Source organism: Triturus cristatus, chromosome 1_2, assembly GCF_964204655.1.
Source record: "Triturus cristatus chromosome 1_2, aTriCri1.1, whole genome shotgun sequence".
In the NCBI taxonomy this organism is placed as follows: Eukaryota; Metazoa; Chordata; class Amphibia; order Caudata; family Salamandridae; genus Triturus; species Triturus cristatus.
In genome coordinates, this window is record NC_140580.1 from 1,012,426,632 (window position 1) to 1,012,454,254 (window position 27,623).

Consider the following 27,623-nt stretch of genomic DNA (forward strand, 5'->3'; position numbering starts at 1 on the left):
CTGCATCTCTCGACGTCGAGCCCGACGATCGCGAAGAGTCATCTTTGATTGGAACGATCTGCAAGCATCTCAGTCTTCTTCCTTGTGCTCGGAGACAAGTACAAGTTGCACACCTTGTGTGAGTCAGTGCACGGATACTTCTCGTGGCATTGGGGACAGAATTTAAACAGAGTCTGATCCATCGACGGAGAGCTGACTCAGTGCGGTTAGGCCTCGAAGGCCGAACACAAAGCTTTCCGATTGAAAGTCGATTCCTATGTCGAAACGATACGCGGCGAAGTGGGAAATGCATACGGAAACAATACTGTCGAGGGTAGGGAGGATTGTGCGTCGAGGGGAACTGGAAGAGCAGTTTCAAACCGGAGCACAGCAATACACGTCCGAACCCGATGGCAGAAAAAAACAATCTAACAATGGAGTCGGTGACCATGCACACTTTCACCGAAAGGAGGAGTCACCTTACCTCGTGACTGGGAAAGACTTCTTCGAAGAAAAACAACTTGCAAACATCCGGACCGAACACTAGATGGCAGGAGTATGCAAAGCATGTGTCTCTACAACACACATGCCTCGAACATCCATTTCCTATATTATCAACAACAGAGTCTGTCCTAAGCATGGGAAGAAGTTTGAACTGAGTGCCCACAGAGACCGCTGATGAGAGCCTGCAGCTTTAACCAAGTTAAAGAGAGGTCATTCAATTTTCTCCCTGGAATGACTCTAATGCCATCTATATCTTCTGTTCCACATATATTAGAAGTGTAATGCTTTACAAGAACAGAGAGTGACTCTGGCTAGGGGTCTTGAATCTTCACTTGAACCAACTACCAACTGTCCTGAAGATGGTCTCGACTATTCATCACTACAGAGGCTGAAACGTCGACACCTAACCAAATTTTCCTTTTAGTGATTGTTAAATTTAATTTTCAAGTTTTTGTTCCTAAGCTTAGGACAGACTCTGTTGATAATATAGAAAATGGGTCAGTGTTTATCAGTGTCCTTTATCGTATTTTTTCAAGGCTGAGATCACCAGATTCTGTAGTTATTGTGAAATTTGCCTGTGAGGAAGTCCCTAAATTGTACTTATTTTATTTTCAACTATCTCTGGAAATGTCGTCTTGGTGCCGACCTTGGCCAGGAGGCAGGGTTGTGCCGAAGGCTTCTGTTTTTTAAAATAGTTTGTGGGGGCAAGGGGTCTTCAGTACTCATGTCACCTTGTCCGTGCAGCAGTTCTTCGGTGTCGAGGTCTATCTAGAGCTCCGAGTGGGAGTCTTCTTCGGAGAGGGCTTCCTCCTCCTCTGCTGCAGATGGCTTGATTTCTTCTTGGCTGGAGTCTTCACCTTAGATCTCCAGCGTGACTTCGATACTTTGACGCTGCATCTCTCGACGTCGAGCCCGACGATCGCGAAGAGTCATCTTTGATTGGAACGATCTGCAAGCATCTCAGTCTTCTTCCTTGTGCTCGGAGACAAGTACAAGTTGCACACCTTGTGTGAGTCAGTGCACGGATACTTCTCGTGGCATTGGGGACAGAATTTAAACAGAGTCTGATCCATCGACGGAGAGCTGACTCAGCGCGGTTAGGCCTCGAAGGCCGAACACAAAGTTTTCCGATTGAAAGTCGATTCCTATGTCGAAACGATACGCGGCGAAGTGGGAAATGCATACGGAAACAATACTGTCGAGGGTAGGGAGGATTGTGCGTCGAGGGGAACTGGAAGAGCAGTTTCAAACCGGAGCACAGCAATACACGTCCGAACCCGATGGCAGAAAAAAACAATCTAACAATGGAGTCGATGACCATGCACACTTTCACCGAAAGGAGGAGTCACCTTACCTCGTGACTGGGAAAGACTTCTTCGAAGAAAAACAACTTGCAAACATCCGGACCGAACACTAGATGGCAGGAGTATGCAAAGCATGTGTCTCTACAACACACATGCCTCGAACATCCATTTCCTATATTATCAACAACAGAGTCTGTCCTAAGCATGGGAAGAAGTTTGAACTGAGTGCCCACAGAGACCGCTGATGAGAGCCTGCAGCTTTAACCAAGTTAAAGAGAGGTCATTCAATTTTCTCCCTGGAATGACTCTAATGCCATCTATATCTTCTGTTCCACATATATTAGAAGTGTAATGCTTTACAAGAACAGAGAGTGACTCTGGCTAGGGGTCTTGAATCTTCACTTGAACCAACTACCAACTGTCCTGAAGATGGTCTCGACTATTCATCACTACAGAGGCTGAAACGTCGACACCTAACCAAATTTTCCTTTTAGTGATTGTTAAATTTAATTTTCAAGTTTTTGTTCCTAAGCTTAGGACAGACTCTGTTGATAATATAGAAAATGGGTCAGTGTTTATCAGTGTCCTTTATCGTATTTTTTCAAGGCTGAGATCACCAGATTCTGTAGTTATTGTGAAATTTGCCTGTGAGGAAGTCCCTAAATTGTACTTATTTTATTTTCAACTATCTCTGGCAGTTAGAGTGTCCTTTTAAATTTCTGGTACGTTGAGGACTCCAGTTTTGGCTGAGCCGACGATAGTAGGAGCTTGTAATAGCAGTCAGGCATTATGGAGTCATGGTAACTGCCTTGGAATTTGCTCTTACAGTTTAAAAGGGCTACTAGTCTTTATGTATGTTGTTAAAGGTCTAATCTGGCCTGTCGCTGCTGTCTTAAAAACAGTCAGTTTCACTGTGGTGGAGTTAGACATTAATTATGTAAAATTTAAGGACTACCACACAGGTAAATTGTGCAATAACTGTGACATCAGACAACCAACCTTAATACTCATCCTCTAAGCCCTAAAAAAGCTCCAGGCCTGTGCAAAAGACAGGGCTTACCACAAGCTGGCTGTCCGGATATTTGCTGATTTTTACAGTGTAAAGTGAAAATGCCAACATGTGAAGACAAAAGAATTGGATTTTATTGTGATAAATGGGATAAAGGACACTGATCTATTACCAACTCATACAACAATTGAATGAAGAGAATCATAGAGTGAAGGCATACTAAGTTATTACGTTCATGTCCCAGTGGAGCAGTGGGCCCAAATCCCTTCAATGCACTTATTTCACCCACCCGTTGGAACACAATAGAATTAAATTAAGGGCATAACATATGGCACAAGACCTGCTGGTTCTCAATCGCAATACCTATAACAGATAAATCGATATTCATACACATTCCCAGTAGTAAGCCTGGAAAACTGTGCCAGTTGGAGGATTCCAGGAACACTATTTGGAATGTTATGTGACATCTGCTATTTCCCAAATGCTGTGTGAATACATCTTTCTTTTTCTTTTCTTTCTTCATGGAGAAAACATATTCAACATGAAGAAAGCTCTTCCTCTACACCGCTACAAGTTTGGGAGTGTTCTGTTCCCTTTCCTACAGTGATAGAGAAGTTTCTGAAGCTCTCTGCTGAAGTAAAACTACAGCCATCCAAGAGTGGGAAAGGGTTGGAGAGGAGGTCGTAAATGTTCTCAAACTCACATGTGTGGGAGTTCACAAATTTGCATGGTAAACAATAACTTGAGCCTGCTACTCCTCATCATTTGTGTAAGGTTTACTACTGAATAATCATGTTTGCTTTCCTGACAAGCATAAATGGAGCCGTTTTATGTGGTAAACATAGTTTTACAGCAGTAAATGGCTTTGTCGATCAGGCCCCCAGGATTTACAGAAACAGACCAAGGGCCTTATGGTACACAACTGCACAGGGTTACATTTGACCCCACTGACTTCCAGCTGTTCTGAGGATCCTTAGCCACTCTATTTGGCATCCTGAGGTTTCAGAAAAACACCTCACTTAGGAGGAGAAAAAGCTTAACACAGGCCAAAATGACACTTCAATAAGCATAATGTTACTTACCCAGTAAGCATCTGTTCTTGGCATGTAGAGCTGTAGATTAACATGCTTTGCATGCCATCTTTTGTTGGGTCCGGATGTTCCCAAGTTGTTTTTCTTCAAAGAAGTCTTTCCAGTCACGAGGTAGGTGACTCCTCCTTTCGGCGATAGTGCGCATGGGCATCGACTCCATTGTTAGATTGTTTTCCCGCAGAGGGTGAGAATGGAGTTAGTAAAGATAGAATAGAGATGTCCATGAGTGTGTATGTAAAGTAAGAAAACTGCAACAGGTATAGGTACCCGGGGAGGTGGGTGGGCGCATGTGATTCTACAGCTCTACATGCCAAGAACAGATGCTTACTGGGTAAGTAACATTATCTGTTCGAGGCATGTGAGCTGTAGATCACATGCTTTGCATAGACTATACAGCAGTAACTCCCAAAGTGGTGGCTAACCTGTAGCTGTTGCAGTTGTTTGAAAAAGTGTTTTAAGTACTGCTTGGCCTACATTAGCTTGTTGCCTCATTAACACATCTACACAATAATGTTTGGTGAATTGTGCGGTGTAGACCATGTTGCTGCCTTACAGATTTCAGCTCAGGGAATAGTCCCTAAGAAGGCCATTGAAGCCCCTATTTTGTGGGTGGAATGCGCTCTAGAGGGTATTGTTAAGGTTCTTTTTGCTTTCACATTACATGTTTGGATACATTTTACAATCCACCTTGCAATGCCTAATTTAGATATGGGATTGCCTTTGTGTGGTGGCGAAAAAGCAACCAAGAGCTGTTTTGTTTTACGAAAATCTTTTGTTCTTTCAACACAATATAGTAGAACTCTTCTAACATCTAATGTGTGTAGAGCTTGTTCTGCTACAGAATCAGGTTGAGGAAAGAACACGGGTAACTCAACTAATTGATGTGAAAAGCAGACACCATATTAGGTAGAAATTTGGGATTGGTTCAAAGACCTACTTTGTTTTTATGAAGTTGAAAGAACGGCTCTTGTATAGTTAGTGCCTGGAGTTCACCAACTCTCCTTAAGGAAGTGATTGCGATAAGAAAAGCAACCTTCCAAGAGAGGAATTGTAGTTGACACTTGTGCGTTGGTTCAAATGGTGAACCCATTAGCCTTGTAAGGACTATGTTCAAGTTCCATACTGGTGCAGGTGGAGCTCTTGGTGGTATTACTCTTTTTAGTCCTTCCTTAAAGGCTTTAATCACTGGTACTCTGAATAGAGAGAAGTGTTGTCTGTTTTGTAAGCATGCAGCTACTGCTGCTAAATGCAAACTAATGGATGTGTAGGCTAATCCAGATTGCTGTAAGTGTAAGAGATAACAGATGATGTTTTGCACTACAGCATCAAGGGGATTGATAATGTTATTGTTACAGTCTATAACAAATCGTTTCCACTTTGCTGCATAACATGCCCTAGTAGTAGGTTTCTTATCCTCCTTTAGGATATTCCTACAGTCTGGTGGTAATTGTAAATAACCAAACTCTATAACTTCAGGAGCCAAATCTCTGGGTTGAGTTCCTTGGGATTTGGATGTCCGATTTCTCCATCGCTCTGAGTGAGGAGACTGGAGTTGAGATGCAGCTTTTGATGTGGAACTACTGAGAGATCTAGCAGGGTGGTGAACCAAGGTTGACGTGCCCATGTGGGAGCTATGAGAATCAGTTTTCGGGATGATTGCCTGAGCTTCCGAACTACCAGCAGAATGAGTGGGAGAGGCGGAAATACATAGGCAAAAATCCCTGACCAGTTCATCCATAGGGCATTGCCTTTGGAGAGCAGGTGTGGGAACCTGGAGGTGAAGCTCGGGCATTTTGCGTTTTGAGCTATTTCGAACAGGTCAATGTGAGGAAATCCCCATTCGTGAAAGTAGGTAAGAGTCTGGGGATGAAGTTTCCATTTGTGGATGTGCTGTCTCTGTCTGCTGAGAAGGTCTGCAATCTGATTAATTACTCCTGGAAGATGTTCTGCTAGGAGATACATTTTGTGATGTTTGGCCCATTTCCAAATGGCTTGTGCTAGGCGTGACAGTTGAAGAGAGCGTCCCCCCCCCTGTTTTTGTATATAATACAGAGTTTTCATGTGGTCTGTGCGGACTAGGACAGTTTTGCCTATTAGTTGACTTTGAAAGGTTTTGAGCGCTAGAAACACTGCTAGTAGTTCTACATGATTTATATGGAGGCTCTTGTACTTTAGGCTCCATAGTCCATAGTCCTTGGATTGTGTGAGTCTGTAGGTGAGCGCTCCAACCAGTGAGCGATGAGTCTGCTGTTAGCACTGCCTGTGTAACAGGGTCGAGAAAAGGCTGCCCTTTGGATACATTTTTTGGGTTCCACCACTGCAGAGAACGATCTACCAACACTAGATCGTCAACTGACCCTGCGACTTGCTAAGCTAAGCATTCTTGAAGTGGATGCATGTGAAGTCTTGCGTGCAGGCTTTGATGAGCCATTCGTCGAGGTATGGGAAGACATGTTGTCTTCTCAGATGTGCTGCGACTACTCCCAGGCATTTGGTAAATACCCTGGGAGCAGTGGTGACTTCAAACGGCAATACTTTGAATTGGTAATGATGACCCACTATCATGAATCTAAGGTATTTGCGATGAGCGAGATGAATTGGAATGTGGAAATATGCGTCTTTAAGTCTACAGTAGACATAAAATCGTCCCGCTGTAGAAGTGGGAGCACTTGTTGAAGTGTCACCATGTGGAAATGCTCTGAAAGGAGGACACGCCTATCCCTTGATGTTGTAATGGCACAGGTTCTATGGCTACTTTGGAGAGGAGAGATTGGACCTCTTGCTGAAGTAGATGTAAATGTTCTGGTTACATTTTGTGAGAACGTGGTGGAATGTTTGGAGGATTGTTGGTAAGCTCCATTTTTCTAATGATTTATTGACTTCGGACCCAAAGAGATGTTCCTTGTCAAAAGGAGTATTTAAAATAGGCTGTTGTACTTCAGGTTTGAAACCAGAAATCCTCAACCATGCACGTCTCCTTAATAACACACTAGTGTTGATCTCATTAGTGTGCATCTAATTGATGAATTAGGTATGAGTTTCCCTTCCTGGACTAAATCCTGGGCTCTTGATTTGTATTCATCTGGGAGGTGTTGTAGCAACTGCCCCATTTCGTCCCATTGTGCCCTACCATACCTGGCTAGCAGGGCGTGGGTGTTGGCAATGCACCAATGATTTGCTGCTTGGACGGCTACTCTTTTACTGGAGACATCTAATAGTTTTGACTCTTTATCTGGAGGGGGAGAATCCCCTGTAGTCTGTGAATTGGCGTGTTTACGGGCATTAGAGACAACCAAAGAGTCTAGTTGCAACTGCCCTGTAATAAAGACTGGATCTGAGGGAGCAGGTTTATATTTTTTATCAATTCTGGGGGTGAGAATGCGAGCATGCACTGGATCTTTAAAGATATCATCGGCATGTGTCATCATACCTTTAAGCATAGGTAGAGTGTGGCTAGCCCTTTGTGTGCTACTGAGCGTTTCAAATAAGAAATCTTCCTCTAGAGATTCCTTGTGTAATTGTACCCCATGATATGCCATAGTTCTAGCAAGTAATTCCAAATATCCTACATTGTCATCAGGAGGGGAAGGCTTTGCAAGGTAAAGATCTGGGTCGTTATCTGTAGGTGAATCTGTTATAATCCTTCCAGGAGTCTATTGGGAAAATATTGTCCCCCCCATCTCTATCATCAGAGTTAGTTGGTGTAATCAGCAAATGCTGCAATGGTGGAGAAGTTGGTGTAGGGGAACATGGTGAAGGAGGAGGGGAGGGGTTAGTACCTACATTCTGCCTCTTTAAAGGACTATGGTAAAGAGTGTCCTCTGCCTCAGGTTTGCGTTTCTGAGGTGGTTTAGTCTGAACACGTCCTGTTTCTGGATTTATATAAAGTTCCTTTTGTTTTGGGTCTGATTTCGGTGTTGTAGCGTCAAAAATCGCATCCTGCAGCTTCAGAGGAACACAGTTTTAAATTTTGGCACAGAGGATTTCAGTGCCAGGGTAGAATGGCTTTTCGGCGTGGAATGTTTCGAGCCGAAGGAGGCTTCGTTTTCGGTGTCAAAGATTTCGGCTCCGTAGCCATTTTCGGCTTCAAGCCTGAAGGTTTTGGCTTGGTGTCAGATTTTGGCTGACTCGATCCAGAGCCGGAAGGCTTAGTGCCTTGTTTTGATGCCGAGCTGGAGGGCTGGCGGGTATCTGAAACATCTTCTCAGTGCCAACCGTGGCCTGAAGGCGGGGGTGGCACCAGATCCTTTTGTTTCGGCTGAATTGGAGTTTGGGTCAAGGGACGTTCGGTACTCACGGTACGTTGCCCTTGTGGCAAGTCTTCTTCCATCTTGGAGTCCAATTCCAGAATGGAGACAAGTTCTTCTTGTTCTTTTTCAGCCCCTTGTGCGTCAAATTCATGCTCAGATCTTTCACTGAAGATGTCCGGCGTGTATTTGACGTTTTGACTCTGCATCTCACGACATTGAGCCCGACGATCGCGGAGCATTTTCTTGGATCGAAACGATCTGCATGCGTCGTAGTCTTGTTCGTTGTGCTCCATTGACAAGCACAAGTTTCACACTTTGTGTGAGTCGGTGCGCGGGTACTTGGTGTGGCATCGAGGACAGAATTTGAATGGAGTCCATTCCATCGACTGCGAAGCGGGCTAACACAGTTAGGCCCAATGTCCTCCCCGAAGATCCTCGATGCAAATAGAGGTTTTACTCGACGGATATGATACGTGGAGAAGTGGGATACGCGTTCGAAACAATACCGACGCAGGTAGGGTGGATTGCGCACCGAGGGGAACCCGAAGAATGTTTTTGAAGCGGAGCGGAGCGCAGCAATACACGTCTGAACCCGATGGCAGACAAAAACAATGTAACAATGGAGTCGATGCCCATGCGCACTATCACTGAAAGGAGGAGTCACCTACCTCGTGACTGGAAAGACTTCTTCAAAGAAAAACAACTTGCAAACATCGGGGCTTAACACTACATGGCAGGAGTATGCAAAGCATATGATTTACAGCTCTACATGCCTCGAACAGATAGTTACTATCCATTTGGAATTACTCTTTCAATACAACAAAACAGTATTAAATATGGAACCAAAGACTTAATTTGGTATACCATTTGCATCTAAAACGTTATGTACATGCGATACTTATGGATGTGTTCAATTATTTAGTGTGTGCAGTGGGCATTCCTACAAATATTTCTCACCAATTTCTGCATGTTCCCTTCCAAGCCATGGCTGCAGTATAACTGAGCAAACCTGTATCCTTCACAATCTTCTTTACATCTTTACATCTTTATGCTTATTTGTTGCCCCACTCAACAAGCTCCTACACCATTCAGGACATCATGCACCCAATACTCTGGGGGTCATACTACACTCCTGCAATCATGGATGCAGACCTGGCTTGCAACCAAGCCCCGAAAAGGCAGGTATGCCCTGCAAGCAACTAACTAGACAAGGCAGGCATGTTTACTCTACAACTATTCAGGAAAAGACTACAGCACCGTGGGACGACACCAGTGGTAGTGGCACACTATACAAAAGACAAGGAGCAATAATAAAATCTTTTATATTTTACAATTCATCAGCATAAAGTACCAAAAATCAACAGTAGGGAATAGACAATTACCTCTCTAGCCAAATAGACCTATTGCCCACTTCTACAATTGTTCCCATAGTGTTGAGTATGAAACGTAAATAAATTAGTAACAGTGATAGCAACCTCAATTAACACCAATCAATGTAACAATTCCATGACAGGGATCAGAATGAAAAGTGCAAAGTAACTTTCTAAAGAGTGAACTTCACCATATAATTGTGGAACCTTCAATATGAGTTTTAGAGCCATGTAAGCTATAAACTGATATAAAACCTTTAAATGCACTATAACAATTATATATCTGTTAGGACTAGCACTTTTTCCTTTACCATGATGCTTTCTACTCACCGATAGCTGCATCCTGTTCATTCTCACTATCCGTGATACTGTTTGACCATCGGGGAGGAGAGTTGGTTTGGATCCTGCTGAGTTGTGGAATCACTCCCTGAAGTCCTCTTCGCTTTGGCTCACTGTCTCTTGGAGGTACAGTTCTGATTGATGACAGTGTGACATGTGGCTCCTTATCTTTAGATGGCTGCGGACTAGTTTTCTTCAAAGAAGAACGGAGAGCTGAAGTTGTAGGAGCCTTGGCCACTCCATTTGGCATCTTGAGGTTTCTGAAAATATACAACACAGACTATGAGTCCATAGAGTACAACATAATCATACACCATCAATATCGCAAAAGGATAACATAAACGTGGAAGAAGTCAATCAAAGGGTCTTTATGCCTACCCCTTGATACATGCACTTAATCACCGGGGGGGGAAAGAACAGATATATGAATTAAGAGGAGAAAAAACTTAACACAGGCAAAAATGACCTGAAAGGGGACAGCAAGGCACTTAAATAAAGATAGTTGGAAAACCATGGTCATGGGGAAGACAGTGAAGCACAGAGAGCTCCAATTAGATTCCTCCATTTGAACAATGACAAGCCAGGTAACCTTTGCCTTATGGGCGGGGAGCACACTGCCAGAGATGCTAGTGAAAAACCAGCTTCAAAATCATATGGAGAATTGTCAAATTCTTGACCCATGTCAATCTAGGTATCATTTGGAGCATTCCGCTGAAACTGCCTTCTCAATATCTGGAACAATGTGTAGATGGTGGTGCATGAAAGTTATTTAGCTACATTGATTTACCCCTGGTCTCCTTGCTACCCGTGACATAGCAGGTTGCTCTGTACTTCAGACACCTAATTCAACCTCACTGAAGTTCCGCTGCTTTAAAGAACTCCATGACTGGTTTTGGACACCATGAAACTCAATCAGGTCAAACTGTAACCGCATATCAGTTGCTTGAATTGCAATGCAGATCATTGTAACGTAGATCTTACACTTTGTTCATGCCTGATGATCGCTAGCTACTGAGCAGCCGTCTGGTCTCATCTCTTCCTTCCTCCACCTCAAAACCACACTGGAGGCAGCCCACCACACCCACATGCAATGAGTGGTGGAGAGAATTTTATAGAGTGGCTAGCCATGATTACACCACATTCAAATTGAATGACAAATTAAATACTTTCAATGTAGTGTAGGAGGTCTTTGATGATTCCCACCCATTTCTCTTGTTCATCCCCCTGCAGTGCCCTACTGTTTTCACACTCATACCCCGTCTACAGCCGTTACTTATGATTATTCTTGCAATGCTTCTGATCTACTTTCATTGTTGTGCCTGAAACGTATTTCTATTGCTCCTGTTTTCTTCCAGGCCTATCACTCATGTTGTACTCTGCAAGTGCACGCTTGTTCATTGTGTAATGATCCCAGAAATAAATAAATAAGTGTTGCAAAATAAAAAAAATGAAGACACCTGATTCAGGATTTTGCGGACATTACAGATACTTAGGTCTGATTTATATGTTGGCGGTAAGGATACTCTATTGCAACAGAATATGCTTACTCCCAACATACTGGTCAACCTGCCAGATTTAAATGCGTATGGACCATACGTTTGGCTGCAGTAGTGACTACTCTAGCTATATGTTCGCCCACCCAATCGGAATGGGTAGACATTTTTTTACTGTCTGTCACTGCCAGACAAACCCTGGCGGTGAGGAACAGTAAAATGCTAATAATGCTCCCTGCCAAGACTCCCATGGCAAGAGGAGGATTACTTTTTTTATTTTCAAAAAGAAAATACAGTTTCAGAATTTTCTTTTTGAAAACAAAAAAAAGAAAACTGTATAGTGCAGGGCTGAGTCATATTGAAACAACCCTGCCCCAAGCAGTGAAATGCATTGGCAGGAACTGCCATGACGGCGGTTCCTGCTAAATCATTATAAGCGACCGCCTGCTTGTCAGTCATTTAATAAATTTGGCGAATGAGCTCTCCGCCATGGGGGAAGGAGCAATTTACTCAGCTAAAAGTGACATCTTGGACAAGGCATACAACATAAAAAATGTTAAAGTCACCCTGCCCGAAGCAAACACCTTCCAGCCCAAAATGTCTAGCGTTTTGGACTCTATCCGGTGGCATAGAAGGAATCATTCCTGATTTTAACTAAGAATCCAGTGCTTGAACTGAGGTGGCTCTCTACTTGCAAACCACCACCCTTGACAATGCTGCATTTGACTGCATATTATCACAAGAATAAACCCTCGATCAATGAGTGTATGATTAACAGTAACACCCCATTTGAAGACTGCTTATCGAGCCAATAAATCAGATAACATTGGTTCTACAGTAGGCACATTAATAGTCAACCTCTCTGCAAGTTTCATAGTAAGTCCCAAAAACTAGACCTGCCCTGCCGAAACAAGCCCTTCACACCACTAGCATTTTGCAAGTTTACCATTGAGTTCCAGGTCAGAATCTATTGGTGAAAGCAAATTATCAGCTTTACTGTCACAATCATTGCCCCTCTCCCAAGACCGACTTAGCATATATATATCAGAATCGAAGCCAAATAGGAGTTCTCCAAGGCCATTGATAAGATGACTCAAGCATAGAAAATTAACTCAGAGTCACAACCAATGCTAAAGCCAACTCTCTCAAAGCTGCAAAAGACCCCAGAATCATGGTTGTAATTGACACCTCCTTCTTACAACAAGCTTTAAACCCGAAGGTACAACTGAAGCAGAAGTCCATGTCAAAACCGGCAAAAGCCCAAAATTCCAGCACAATGGGTTACATCTGCTCTAAAGGGCCAGAATTGGTGCATCAGATTGGGTAATTCCAAGAATCTCTACAGGAGAATTAGCAGTAGCAAAGGAAGGGTAAAGGCTCCAACACGGAGAAAAGGATCAGAAGAAAGGAGTATGTTACTTATACTGTAAGCATCTATTTGTAGCGTGTAGTGCTGCAGATTTACATGCTATGCATACTACTGACATCTAGTGTTGGGCCCGGACTCTGCAAGTTATTTTTCCTCAAGTAAGTTTTATGACCAGTGTTGAGCATCATCTCGCCTCTCCCTCGAGGTATTGCACATGTTCAATTGCTCCTTTGTTAGATAATGTTTTTTCACCTTGCCATTTACGGAGTGAGGATGTAGTCTGCTAAGTTAACGTTTGCTGTATTTGTGTGTATTTTCCTCACCATCTGATACCTGCGGGGGAGGCGGAGGGTGCATGTGAATCTGCAGCACTACATACTACAAATGGATGCTTACAGGTTAAGTAACATACTCCATTTGTAGCATGTGTTAGCTGCAGATACACATGCTATGCATAGACTGTAAAGCAGTACCCCTCTCGCAGTGAATTTAGGCATGAGATGGTGCGTTTGTTTGAAATAACGATTAAAACTGTTTGTTCAATAAGATCTTGTTGTCTTGCTTGAACATCAACACAATAGTGTTTTGTAAATGTGTGTCAGGTCACCCATGTTGCTGTTTTGCAAATGTCACTGAGAGAGATATTCCCTAAAAAGGCCATGGTTGACCCCCTTTTTCCTTGCAGAATGAGCCCTTGGCATGGTTGTTCATGTTCGTTTTGTTTTAGCATAACAAATGTGAGTCCATTTGGCAATCTATCTTGCTATTCCTGATTTTGAAATAGCATTTCCTTTAAGTGGATTGGAAAATGAAACAAACAGTTGTTGTGTTTTCCTGAAGGGTTTTGTACATTCCAAATAGTACAGCAGTACCTGTTTAACATTAAGTGCATGTAAAGCACGCTCTGTGATCGTTTCTGGTTTTGGAAAGAAAACCAGTAACTCTAAAGTTTGATTTAGATTGAAGGGTGATATAACTTTAGTTAAGAACTTTGGGTTTGTGCATAAACACATATTGTCTGGGAACATATGAAAGGGTGGTTCTTCAATAGTGAGCCATGTATTTCACTAACCCTTCATAGAGATGTTTTTACTACAAGGAAGGCCACCTTCCATGTTAAGAACTGTATCTGACAGTTTATGTAGTGGTTCAAACGGTGGCTCTCCATGAGTCGTGTTAGGACAATGTTGAGGTTCTACGCTGGTACCGGAGGTGTACGTGTTGGAATGACTCATTTTAATCCTTCCATGAAGGCTTTGATGTCACGAATGCAGAAAAGGGATTGGCGCTTCCTGTTTTGTACGTATGCTGCAATTGCTACTAAATGTAGGCGTATTGAGGTATATGCCAAATGTGCCTTTTGTAAATGTAATAGGTAACAGACTCGTTCTGTTGGTGAAGAAGGGTTAATGTTTAAAGATGCACAGTAGTGGACAAAATGTTTCCATTTTGCTGCACAACAAGCCCTTGTAGTCGACCTTCTGTCCTCTTTTAGAAGAGTCATGCATTCTGGAGGTAGATTCAGGTATCCAAACTCTATGACATCAGGAGCCAGATTGCAAATTGAGCTGCCGTGCATTGGGATGTCTCACCCTGCCCCCGCTGTGGGTGAGAAGGTTTGGATAGCTGGGTGGCTTCTCGTGAGGTACTAAAGGATGGCTCTAGTAGTGTTGTGTACCATGGCTGTCAAGCCCATGTGGGAGCAATTAGTATTAGGGTTAATTAAGTCTGTATGAGTTTCTTGACCACATATGGAATGAGTGGGAGAGGAGGAAAAGAGTAAGCAAATATCCCTGACCAGTTCAACCATAGAGCGTTCCCTTTGGATAGTGGGTATGGCGATCTGGATGAGAATCTTTGGCATTTTGAGCTTTCGGTGGTAGCGAACAGGTATAATGTGGGGGTCACCCACCAGTGGAAGTATTGTTGCAGTAACGGAGTCTGTATTTACCAATCGTGAATTTGTTGCAGTATCCTGCAGAGCAGGTCCGCAATGGAGTTTTCCTGTCTTGGTATGTATCATGCCAAAGCGGAGGATTTTATGTTTGTCTGCTCATTTCCATATGGTCTGCGCTTGTTGAGACAGCTGTATGGAATCGGTTCCTCCTTGTTTCAGAATGCAATTCATTGCAGTCATATTGCCTGTTCGTAGAAGGAGAGTTTTCGCCACAACGTTTGTTAGGAAGGCTTTGAGAGCCATTTAGATGGCTAAATGCTCAAGCATTTTGATGTATGGTGTATGTTGTTGTGAGGTTCAGTGTCCCTGAACCACAATGTCCTTCATATGTGCACCCCATCCCATGAGTGATGCATTGGCTGTGAAGGATACTAGCAGGATCAGTCCTTGAAGGCTCTTCGTTCAGTATGTTTGAGGTGTTCCACCATTGTAGTGCCTGATGGACATTGGGTGAAACCAACACTAGATCTTCCATATCCCCCAGAGCTTGCGACCATCCCGATGCTAAACACTCTTGAAGACGTCTCATACGTAGCCATGCATGTGGCACTATTGCTATTTATGATGCCATCATCCCTAGCAGGCGCATCACTGTTTTGACTGGCAGGTGACGATGTGGCTGCAAAAGATCCAGTTGGTTCTGGATATTGAGAACCCTTTGCAGATTGGGGTAAGCTGTTCCTGATACTGAATTGAGTATCGCTCCTAGTAGGGTTAGATCTGGAGCGGTTGGAGATGCAATTTTGTCGCACTGATAGTGAAGCCCAATTGGTGTAGCAGGTTGATCATGTCTTGAGTGTCTGTTAGACATGTGGCTTTGGTTAGACTCTTGATCAGTCAATCGTCAGTGAAAGACATGTATGTTTTCTCCTCATTATTCCGCTGCTACTACAACTAACCCTTTTGTGAACACACATGGGGCTGTTGTAACCCAAAATGGTAGGGCATTGAATTAGTAATGACATCCACTTACAACAAATCTTAGGTATTTGCGGTGTGCCAGGTGGATTGGAACGTGGAAGTAAGCGTCCTTCAGGTCTAATGTGGTCATGAAGTCGCCTTTTTGTAGTAGTGGTATCACATCTTGCAATGTGACCATATGGAAGTGTCTGGATAGTATGTAGCAATTGAGGGGGTGCAGAATGTGCCGCAGTGAGGCTTCTTTCTTTGGTATGAGGAAATATAGAGTAGATTCCTTTGTTGTGATGTTTGTGTGGCACTAGTTTTATGGTTCATATTAGCAGTAACGCCTTTACTTCTTCCTTAAGCAGATGGAAATGCTATGAATTTAACACCTGATGTTTTGGCAGGATATTTGGTGGCTGTTGAGTTAGTTCTAGGAAATATTTTTGCCTGATTATTTGTAGTACCCATTGGTCTGATGTGATGCATGGCCACAACTTGTAGAACTGTTGGAGCCTTTCCCCAGCAGTTGTTTTGTGCTTGAGGGGGATTTGTGGGCAAATAATTTCATTGCTGGTGTGGAGGTGCCCTTGTTGGCGGTACGTCTACCTCTGGCTCTATTTTTGTAACCTTCTCGATAGTACCCACGCCCGTGCTGGTGGTACTGCTGTTGCTGGTGCTGATATGTGGTATTTTCTGGGGTATACGCTTTTGCTGTTCCTCACCTCTTGTAATGCTGAAAGGGCTGGTTTTGTTTTAGGTATTGTCTGTAAGGTACCCATGGACTTGGCTGTTATTTTCTCTGTGTCCCCACAGCGGGCCCAAAGAGGTTTTCCACATCGAATGGGCCATTGAGAATATGCTGCTGCACCTAGGATTTGAGCCCAGATATGCATAGCCACGCATGTCTAAGGAGCATGAACGATGTATTGATGCCCCTTGCAGTGGTGTAACCTCCATCTAATGCAAATTAGAGGGCTGTGGCACACCGTGGAATGGCAGGAGTGGTGGTGGTGAATGAGGATCTTCTTTGCACGGAGTCAACAGGACTCATGGTACGTAGCGTTGTCTTGGTACTCGCCCCAGATATGGAGATCCGCATCAGCAATGTGGGCATCGTGACCTGCAGTGGAGCGTGTTTGTCCCCAAAGGATGAATCGCAAACGACGTATTGGGGGCTGGCGATGACCACCCCACCTAATACAGGAGCACTTGCCTCACTCTCCCCATCACTGTTGTGCGAGAACTCCGCCTCGGCCACCAGTTTCATGGTGTGTGCCAGGCATCGATCCCTACGGGTTCGAAATGTCTTTTTGTTTTTGAACAATGCGCTAGCCGTGCACTCGTCTTTTTTGTGCTCTGGATATAGGCACAAAGTACATACTTCATGGGTACGGAGTCTGCATATTTGGCCCAGCACCGAGGGCACTGTCAGAAGAGGTCCTTCTTTGTTTCCTTCACCAGGCGATGGTCATTCTTGATGGGCATGTGAGTATTGGTTGCCGGGTAGTCGGTCCCCAGCACCTATGATCCAAGGGCGTCGTCTACTGTATCTCCAATTACGTCTTTTTCTCTACTGTAGGGCGTGTGGGCGTTGAATGCTGTAGAGCTCCAATGCAGTACATCCGAGCCTGATGGCAGAAAACAACTTTCTAACAAAGGAGCCATTAAACATGTGCAATACCTCGAGGGGAAGGAGAGACAATGCACAATGCGGATCATAAAACTTCCTCGAGGAAAATAACTTACATAGTCCAGGCCAAACAGTAGATGGCAGAAGTATGCATAGCATGTGTATCTGCAGACAACACATGCTACGAAGATATCCTTTCCTTATATTTCATCCTCTTCTTGTCATTAGATAGTGCACCTTGAAGTGCTTTTTTATGCTTTCTGGAAGGAAACCGGCTCCTAGATTGGGAGTCGCTTTGAGACCTTCCCCTAGAATGAGGTATAGATTTCCTCTTCATGGAAGTCACCAATTGGTTTGGCTTAACTCTCTTGAATTGCTTTTATTACCAAACGAACAAGAAGCTGATCTATGGGACTGGCCCATACACAACAAGCACTCTGTGGATCCATGACCAACATTGGAAAATTGCGTTTTCAGCAGAACTTATAGCCAGAGGATTCTAGATGAGATGTTATCATAAAATACCTATAAATCACTCAACAAATGTCTAAAGAAAATCTTTGCGGCCCTTCATCCTGCACTGATAAAGGCATGGAAGAAAAGGAACTGGATCACACACAGTAATAAATACATCACTTATAGTGAAGTAGCCCGTGGTGTCATGAGGCATCTACAGCATAAGTGACATTTGCAGCTGTGAATAAGTTTCTGAAGCCACTCATGCACCTGGTAAGAGGGTCAATAAAGGGATTTGTGGGAGTGAGTATTGATTAAAATGAGACATTAAAAACACCTTTTGTAAGACCTTCAGAGATTCTTGATGTTTTAGCCTTGGGTGATGAGATGCCTGGAGGTAAACATCTCTGTGAGAGGCACCAAGTCTTAAACCAAGACTCACCTGCTTAAACCAAGGCTCACCTGCATAAGATGAAAGGAGGGTTGAAAATGGACACAGTGCCTAGAAATAGCCAATCTAGAGGGATAAAGATTGACAGTGTCACGTGGCAAGTATGAGATAGTGGAACCTCTTCCACGCACAGAGAGCATAGAAGAAAGATCGAGAAATGGAGAAAGCTCGTGTTTGCATCTGATGATAGATGTCAAGAGCTGCACTATGTATCTGAAGTGGAGTGCAGAGAGTATAGAGATGACAATTGCTTCAACACATACCTGGTGACCGATGGAGAAACCTGCTCTGTGTTCCTCTTATTGGGTGGAGAGAAGGAAGGAGATAGGCTGAGTTCTTGGAAGCACCTGAAGGGAGAGCAATAAATTACGTTTTAAAATCTGAATTAAGAACAGCTGGTGAGCACACATGTTCTAAGGTAGGGTACCTGGTACCATAATCAGATCTCAAACTTCTGAATCCTTGCAAACTTATTGCTGAGAGTCATTGACAGTACATTCTGCTCCACAGTCAAGTGCCTTTGGAGGGAGCCCCTGGAGGTAGCTAGTGAAAGGTACCCACAGACAAGTGCTCCAATGCAGAAAGGAAGAGGGCTCCAGGAACTCCCAATGAGAAGGGAGGTATAAAAGGAGCATTGCTTTCCCTCATACAAATTTGTTTCTGATTGTGAATAAAATGTTTCTAAGCAGCTGCCAGGTTTGCGACTGACAAACATTTTTCCTGCATCTTTTGCTGCTATTAACACTCTAGGACTCAAAGATATAATATCCCAAAATTTCCATTTAATTCCTTTTTTCACCTCTTTGAGCCATCCATTTCGGATGCATAAAGTTTTCCAGACCTGTCAAAGGGTTCCTTACCTTTGCTCTATGAATAAGCGCTCAGGACACTTGTCATCTAAGGCATACCAACAATTTGTCTGCTGACTAATTTGTTAAGGTAGAACCTGAGAGAATGTGTTATTTTTTCCCTTTAACTGCTATGGAATTTACTTTGGCATACGTAGTAAGTGGGGTAGTATATGGGTACTAATTTATCTCCGCCTGGAATTAACACACTGCTTAAAGTTTCACTCCACGATTGGTTTGCGGAGTCATAGTTACTTAACATATGTCAACCTCAGCATCATATTTGTTTTCTACTTTTATTGGTTTTTACAGTGAAGCTGCACACTGTAGTTACCGCTAAGTGGCTCTCCAGTTTCACTTACACCTTGATTACAACCAACCTGAAAAATCCAATGATGCCTGCAAGAGCAGTTACCATTTATAGAATATGCCCAATTATGGCCCTGAATTTGGGTTTTGCTGATAGGATACTCTGTCACAAACAGAACGAATATCCTGCATTACATATGCCACAGTATTTAATGCACTTATAATATGGTGAACAGGATATCCGTCATGTTTGTGATGGAGTATCCCATTTGCTAAACTCTAAATCAGGCCCTTTGTGTTGAAAGCAGGTTAAACCCACATGTGAAATCCTGGTCGCTCCATAGAGATAATGCTCCCTTCTTTAATATACATCGCATGAGGCATTAATTCCTGCCTTATGATGGTATTGTTCCTCATCTTTTTCTCTTCTCACCACATTTCCACGCATGATTCGATTTGAACATAAGCCCAAACGCTAGTACACACTCTCTCGTAATTATATCCCAATCCAAAATGGCCCCACCCGGAAGGGACTCCGACGGCGAGCCCTCCTCGCTTTCCATGCGGAAATACCCATTGATAACCAGCTCCTCAACGGGGACACGCCAGAATGCGGTCCGTGAGGTTTTGGCCCCAGTAGGTGTTCGTGAGGGTGGTTGTCCACGTACAAGTAAGTGATAACTTTAGGGAAGACCACCATGCCCACTCATATCGCGGAGAGCAATTCTTTTCTCCCGTTTTCTCTCCCTAAGGGCCAGCCACAGATACGGAGCCCGCCACCGTTTAACGACCTCATTTACCATTTTCTTAGGTGTACGAGATCGCCACACCCCCTCCGTTGACCATGAGGCACATTGTTGCTTCTTAAAATGTATGTAATGTCTCTTTATCGTTAGTCTTGTGTGTTTTGTATGTTGTGTCAGACGCGTGAGTTTTTTTGTATATTTTGAGATTTTTGTCTCACTTCTCAGCACAGCGCCGGCATGGAGAAAGTTACCTAACGTTTCTTTCTTTTTTTAAACCACATAGAGGCACATCAGAGGCAAGAGTGTATGAACACATGGGTGTAGTGTGCTCACAATTGATAATGATAACAGTGCATATGACTTTATGTTCCTTTAATATTTGTATTTTATTGTATCCTACAGATATTGCCTTGTCGTACATTACGTATGTATTAATTGTAACGCATGCCTTACAGTTGCAGCGTCTCACTTTTGCACCTTAATTAGGTTAACTAGGAGTGGTGCTTTCACACTGGGCTGGTCCCGGTGTAGTCCTGAAGAAGAGCTGGGGAAGCTCGAAACTAGTTGACCATATGCTAGGTACACCTATCCATTATAGTTAGGGCCTTTAGCATATCACCCCGTTTTTAAGCCAATTAGCTAGGAGCATTAATAAAATATATTTGGCCCACTAGCTGATTATTTTAATTTACCTTATCCCACTCCACCACACTTTCACTTGCACTACACATAATCTGATTTTTAGTGCTCCTACGTAATCCGCAAGTCGCAGCACGCCTCAGTCCGTAGAGGAATGGGAGGACCACAATGATGAAGCATGTCACCGTGGGGAAACCCTGGTGAGTGAGGGGACTCAAGAAAGAGATAATTTTTTCCTTTCTCTCTAATTGGTGAACTTCAGAATCCAATAGATTTCTGACACCTCCCTCTCCCTTAGGTTAGGTTCTTTGACTTGACTAGTTCAGGTTGTTTATGATACAAATCCTGGGGAAAAACATGAGCGAATCTGCACTAAAACAGATTCCTGCAGGTTATTCCACAATACCGTGTAATTTCCCTTCATAAGGGTAATTCCAGGATGGGGAAATAAAGGAGATAATTCGGGGGTACAAGTAATTGAGGCATCAGTCTGGAAATTCTCTATTCCAGTTTACACTTCTCTAAACAAGTATTCTTTTTCAGAATTTCCTGAAAGAATCCACTTTATCCACAAAGTTCATTGTGTTCATCGGTGCAGTATGCAGCACCCTTTGAAGACCCCTGAGCAACAGAATATGACTTGGCTATAGGAGATCCATTAGCTAGTGCTTGACTAAGAACAGGACACCTACTCAATAGATGCAATGGCAAGAAAAGATAATGGACAAAGTTGTAGTTGTGGCCATGTCTAGATTGTAAAAGAGAGTTGTTTTTAAATCCAAATGTTCAAGCATTTTCTCCCCGAACTAAATATAAAATACGTCACTTTTTAACAATTGTGCATCGAGTCCAGGTGCAGGGCACAACAGTCAGCCATGTTGGGTGTGAACTAGAACCATACTAACAATGTGGCTGTATGTCAGCCTGAATAATCAAATGACTACATTTCAAAAATTCTAAACTTTGTGGGCCTAGCAATATTAGCCATGCATAGTACTAGAAACGTAAATTGCTCATATAATGATGTGCCAAAGTCAAAATTTCAAAACAGCCCCTTAGGTCTAAGTACACAGCAGACACGTCAGCCATGTTGGGTATAAACTCGAGCAATACTGACTCCAGTAATAAGTAAACAGATCATAAGATGTTCAGGATTGCAATAATACTGAAGGTAGCACATCAAATATGCAGATTGCAAAGCAACATAGTTTCTGAAATTGTCCCACACCTTAAAATACTTAAATGGTTGAGTCAGCCCGTGTTAGACCTGTCAGCCCTTTGGGTGGTCCCTCCTCATCATTATTTATTTTGTCCCACTTTTGCCTCAAACCCTGTTAGAATTTTTCCTTTTTGGGAACCACCAGACTTTTTAGTATTGATGCAGATTCAGGGAGCCATTTTATCTACCCCTGGAACTTCTGTCTGAGGGCCTGGAGCACAAAATGGTGGCCACCCATTGTCACCTGTGACATCACTGGAACCTACTAGAACCTTCTGCAACATTCTGGAACCCTGTGACAGTTGGAGGCGGTTTAGAATGTTGGGAAGCTAAGTCAGAGTTGACAGTTGGAGTGGGCAGTTGGCACCTGACTGGTGAAGAGAGAGCAGCAGAAACCTGAAGGAGGAAGGAGTGAGGCAGCAGGGGTGGAAACTTGTGCCTGGAGTGGGGTCCATAAACCCACCCTTGATACTAGTCCCTACTGACTGAGCCCAGCCTGGAGCCCTGTGTGGGAGAAAGCAAGAAAAACCAGGACCTGGACAGCAGGAACAGGCCTTAAAAGTAAAGAACAGCAAGTTCCTGACCTGGTTACTGGTAACTTCTTGAAGTCCGACGTCGAGAAGCCTGGAGACCTGGAGCCCGAGGTGGAGAAGCGGCGCTGACTGGAAAGCAGACGTCGTACCCGGAGCCGCCAGAGGTCGAGAGAGGGCGCCGACGGAGGTCGTGGAGAGTACCAGAGGTCGAGGCGGAAGTCACCCGAGGTCGAGTGTGCGGCGTCGACGGGGGAGTGAAGTCCGCCCTCCGGAGTCGCCGGAGACCGAGGTGAAGCGTGCCGGAGGTCGGGAGTGGAGGTCGCACTCCGGAGTCGCCGGAACCCGAGGAAAGGAGCACCGGAGGTCGGGAGTGGAGATCGCACTCCGGAGCCGCCCGAAGTCGACATCGAGCCAAGATTGCCCGACGTCATCGAACCGGAGGTCGACATCGAGCCGAGGCCGCCGACATCGAACCGGAGCCGCCCGAAGTCGACATCGAGCCGAGACTGCCCTACGTCATCGAACCGGAGGTCGACATCGAGCCGAGGCCGCCGACATCGAACCGGAGCCGCCCGAAGTCGACATCGAGCCAAGACTGCCCGACGTCATCGAACCGGAGGTCGACATCGAGCCGAGGCCGCCGACATCGAACCGGAGCCGCCCGAAGTCGACATCGAGCCGAGACTGCCCTACGTCATCGAACCGGAGGTCGACATCGAGCCGAGGCCGCCGACATCGAACCGGTGCCGCCCGAAGTCGACATCGAGCCAAGACTGCCCGACGTCATCGAACCGGAGGTCGACATCGAGCCGAGGCCGCCGACATCCAACCGGAACCGCCTACCGGCGTCGTCAAGAACTGTCATAGCGCCGAGGCCGCCGACATCGAACCGGAGCCGCCTCACGGCGTCGACACGACTCCAGCGGCATCGGAGCTTCATAAAAAGGGCAGTAAGTGGAATAGAGGGCGCCTAAGGCCCTGTGGAGCCCTAAGAGACCATCCTAGGGGCTAGAGAGGTGCTGGAACCAGCTTGATTGTGCCAGGGGTGAGCTGGGACTAATACAGAGGGGTTGTGTAGTGTGGGAGAGCCAGATCTCTAGATTCCCCCTTGATCTACCTCAGTTTAGGCCTCAGCCTTGTCCAAGCCAGGGAGTATACCCCTCAGGCCATCCAAATCTCTACAAGCTGGGATTGGGTCAAATCATCCCATAGTACCTCAGGAATGTGAACTGATTTTTAAGTGTCACTGTTGGCTTTTATTATTTATTGAGAGCACTGTATTTATTGTATTCATCCTATTTATTGCCTCACAGTATTTATTGTTTCACAGTATTTATTGTCGCACAATATTTATTGTCTCGCAGTATTTATTGCCTCATAATATTTAATTGCCTGTTATGTAATGCACTTATATTTATGCCTTGATTATTTATGATCTACCTTATTTATTGAATCGTTAAGATAGTATTTATTTGACGTACCCTTCCACAGGAAAAGCCTTGTGTACTGTGATTGTATTATTATTTATTTAATCAGCAACTAAGAGAAAATAAGATAAAGAGATATATTTTCAGTATAATTTTTAAGGTGTAGTGTCGTTTTTGGAACGGATGAACGCATGGTTATTGTGAGGGTGTGACGTATGCTTAACACGGTGCCTTCCTTCCCTCTCGAGCAAAGCTACCACAGTGTGTCTGGGAGAATACACCACCACCCTTCCGGTGTGGGAGTGTGTTTTTCTAACATGATTGGTGTTCAGCGGTGGGATTGAGCTGTGCCTACGTATACTCGACAATAACTGTGGGTAGTCCATAGGCCTACACCGGGAGTTTTCTCAAAGCGGCCTTCCTAATTGTGAGTTTTTGTTTTTCCAAATTTACTCTGGTGGTGGGAGGAGGTATTATATAAGGTACCCCCCTGCATAGCTTCTGTAAAAACCTGTCTTCTGTTCTGAGTGGGCAAAATGGAGTTTGTGCTAGAAGACCTGGAAACCTATACTGTGGCCCAACTCAGAGAGTTTTGTCAGAGAGAGGGGGTGTACTGTCCCCCAGGTGCCAAGAAGGCTGAACTCCAGACCAGCTTGAAGGCTTGGGGGGAGGCATGACAAGAGAGTAAGGCTGAGCAGGAGGACAGGGATGGAGAGCCTGACAGCGAGGGGGCTGGGATGTACCAACCTGAAGTGGGGAACCTAGTAGCGGGGCCCAGAACCATTTCCAGGAAGGGCAGCACTGTCTCTAGCGGTGGCTTATCTGAAGCAGAGTTAACTGACCGGAGGGAGAAAAGACAGCTCACATGGAAGTTAGCGGAGCTAGAGAAAGAGAAGGAGGGACAGAGGATGGCTCACGAGTTAAGGCTGAAAGAGACAGATCTTCAGATACTAAGAGTTAGGGCACACTCTGTTCCTAATGGTGGCAGCGAAGAAAGAGAGTTCACTAGGGAACCCAAACCCTACTTGCCGAAGGACATAGTAGCTAGCTATGGGGCGGGTGACGATATCGCCAAGTGGCTAGCGGCCTATGAGGTCTCGTTAAGGGCCCATGGGGTTCCAGAGAAGTACTGGGGAGGGGGATTGTACAAGTACATGCCTCCAGCTGGTAGGGATGCATTATTGGCCCTAGAGGAGGATGAGCAGACCCACTACCCCACCATGAAAGTGGCGCTCATAAGAAAGTTTGGACTAACACCCGAAAAGTACAGACAGAAGTTCCCGGGTAGTCACAAACTGGGCACACAGAATTGGGTGGACTTCCTGGACTATGCAAAGAAGGCACTAGAGGGTTGGATACAGGGCAGTGAAGTGAGGAACTACGAGGGGTTGTTTGATTTAGTACTGAAGGAACACCTGCTCGAAAAATGTTTCCCTGAACTGCGTCAACACCTGGTGGATAGCAAGCTGACCAATCCCCGGAAGCTTGCTGAGGAGGCGGACATTTGGGCTAGTACCCGGGTGTCCACAAGGGGGACTGGAGGGGATACTCAAAAGGCCGGACAGGGCGCCCCCCAGAAGAAAGAGGGGGGGGGGAAAAGAAAAAGGAGTTCTCCAAAGGCCCCCAAAATAATTTCCAAGGAAAGGGAACAGGATTCACCCCTAGGGCTAACCCACCCAGAAACCCTAATCCTGGCCAGAGTCAGCAGCCAAGGGTTGTCCATTGCTTCGAGTGCGGTGGCGTTGGACACTATAAGGGAGATGCGAAGTGCCCGAAACGACCACCCCCTCCCATTGGAGGAAAGACCCCCGGAGTAGCTAGTGCAGTGCTCGGGGAGGAGATGCCCTTAATTAAGGGAAGGGAGTGGGCGGGTGTCACTTTAGTGTCCCTGGGAGAACGGGAGATGGTTCCTAAGATCCAGGTGCCCGCAAATACTGTAAAGTATGGGCAGTGGGTCACCATCAACGGCCAAAGAGGGGAGGCTCTGAGAGACACAGGAGCCAGTATGACTATGGTACGTAGCCAACTGGTGTCTCCAGAGCAGGTAATTCCCGATGTACTCCACCCAGCCGCGATGGCTGACGGCAGAACAGGCCACTATCCAGTGGCCGAGGTTCCCTTTGAATGGGAGGGGGTTGCAGGTTCACTTCGAGTTGCCGTAAGCCCTGCCGTGCCAGTCGATTGTCTACTGGGGAATGACATGGAGCACAATGCTTGGAAGGAGGTGGAATACCGGACTCATACTGAGATGCTGGATACACCTGACTGGGCCTGTGTGAGCACAGGGTCCGCGACTACCCGGAGAGGGAGTTCGTTTCGGCTGGAGCCTGGAACAAAGGCCCAGCCAGCTGCCAGTCAAGGGAAGAACCGAGGACAGGAGGAGCCTGCCTCGGCGTCCGCCCCCCGTAGGACGGATAGGCCACCGGAGGTGGTGGACCAGGAGTCTGCGGTGGGGGATGTCACCGAACTGGAGGACCTACCCATCCCGGCCGAGTGGCACGTGGAGGGAGGCCCGTCCAGGGAGGAATTCTGCCAGGGCCAGAAGGAGTGCTCTACCCTTGAGGGACTGAGGCGACAGGCCAAAGCCCAGGCAGCAGGGAACGTTGAAGGGAACTACAGTGTTTACTGGGAGGATGGCCTCCTCTACAGTGAACCCAAGGCACCCCTACATGGATCGTCACGAGCCTTGGTAGTCCCTCAACGTTATCGAGCCTTCCTTCTGGAGTTGGCTCACGAGATCCCATTGGCAGGACACCTGGGGCAAGACAAGACCTTCGCCCGTCTTGTCCCACACTTTTATTGGCCTCAAATGAAAGTGTTGTCCGATACCTACTGCCGGACATGTGTGTCTTGCCAAGCCAGTGGGAAAACAGGGGTGAAGCTGAAAGCTCCCCTGGAACCACTTCCTGTCGTTAGCACCCCCTTTGAAAGGGTGGGCATCGACATTGTGGGTCCGTTAGATCCGCCTACGTCAGCTGGTCACAGGTTTATCCTGGTTCTGGTGGATCATGCCACACGGTACCCAGAGGCAATACCTCTGAGGACCATAACAGCACCTGTTGTGGCTAGGGCCCTGATGGGAATCTTTACCCGAGTGGGTTTTCCCAAGGAAGTTGTGTCCGACAGGGGGACCAACTTCATGTCAGCGTACATGCGGGCCATGTGGAAGGAGTGTGGAGTGACCTACCGGTTCACAACTCCTTACCACCCCCAGACCAATGGTCTGGTGAAGAGGTTTAACAAAACCTTGAAAGGCATGATCAGAAGTCTGCCTGAAAGCCTGCGGAGGAAATGGGACGTCCTCCTACCCTGTTTATTGTTTTCCTACAGGGAAGTGCCACAGAAGGGAGTGGGCTTCAGCCCCTTCGAGCTTTTGTATGGGCACCCTGTACGTGGACCTCTCAACCTGGTGAGAGACGGATGCGAAAGAACTCCCAGGAAGCTTCCCCAGGACGTGGTGAGCTACATGCTGGCCTTCCGGAGCCAAATGGCTAAGTTGTGGAAGCAAGCTTCTGACAACTTGGAAGCCAGCCAAGCAGTAATGAAGGCGTGGTATGACCACAACACTCACCCGGTGGAATTGGAGCCTGGCCAGAAGGTGTGGGTGATCGAACCGGGAGAGCTTAGCGCCCTCCAGGATCGCTGGTCAGGACCCTTTGAGGTGTTGGAGAAGAAGGGTAAGGCTACCTACTTGGTGGATCTTAAAACCCCTCGTCAGCCCCTACGGGTGCTGCACGCCAACCGCCTCAAACCCCACCACGAGAGGCCCGAAGTCATCTTGATGATGGTGACTG

General features: G+C 45.5%; 1 protein-coding gene across 3 annotated transcripts in view; it reads right to left on the bottom strand.

Annotated features, from left to right (window-relative positions):
• AKNA (AT-hook transcription factor) overlaps positions 1-27,623 on the bottom strand; it is a 223,918-nt gene that overhangs the window by 103,657 nt on the left and 92,638 nt on the right. For all 3 annotated transcript variants that reach the window (XM_085611866.1, XM_085611856.1, XM_085611848.1), the window contains exons 13-14: positions 18,372-18,455; positions 9,838-10,106 (exon numbers count right to left, since the gene is read on the bottom strand). In XM_085611866.1, the coding sequence (XP_085467992.1) occupies positions 9,838-10,106; positions 18,372-18,455 (353 nt within the window). The remainder of the gene's footprint in view (positions 1-9,837; positions 10,107-18,371; positions 18,456-27,623) is intronic.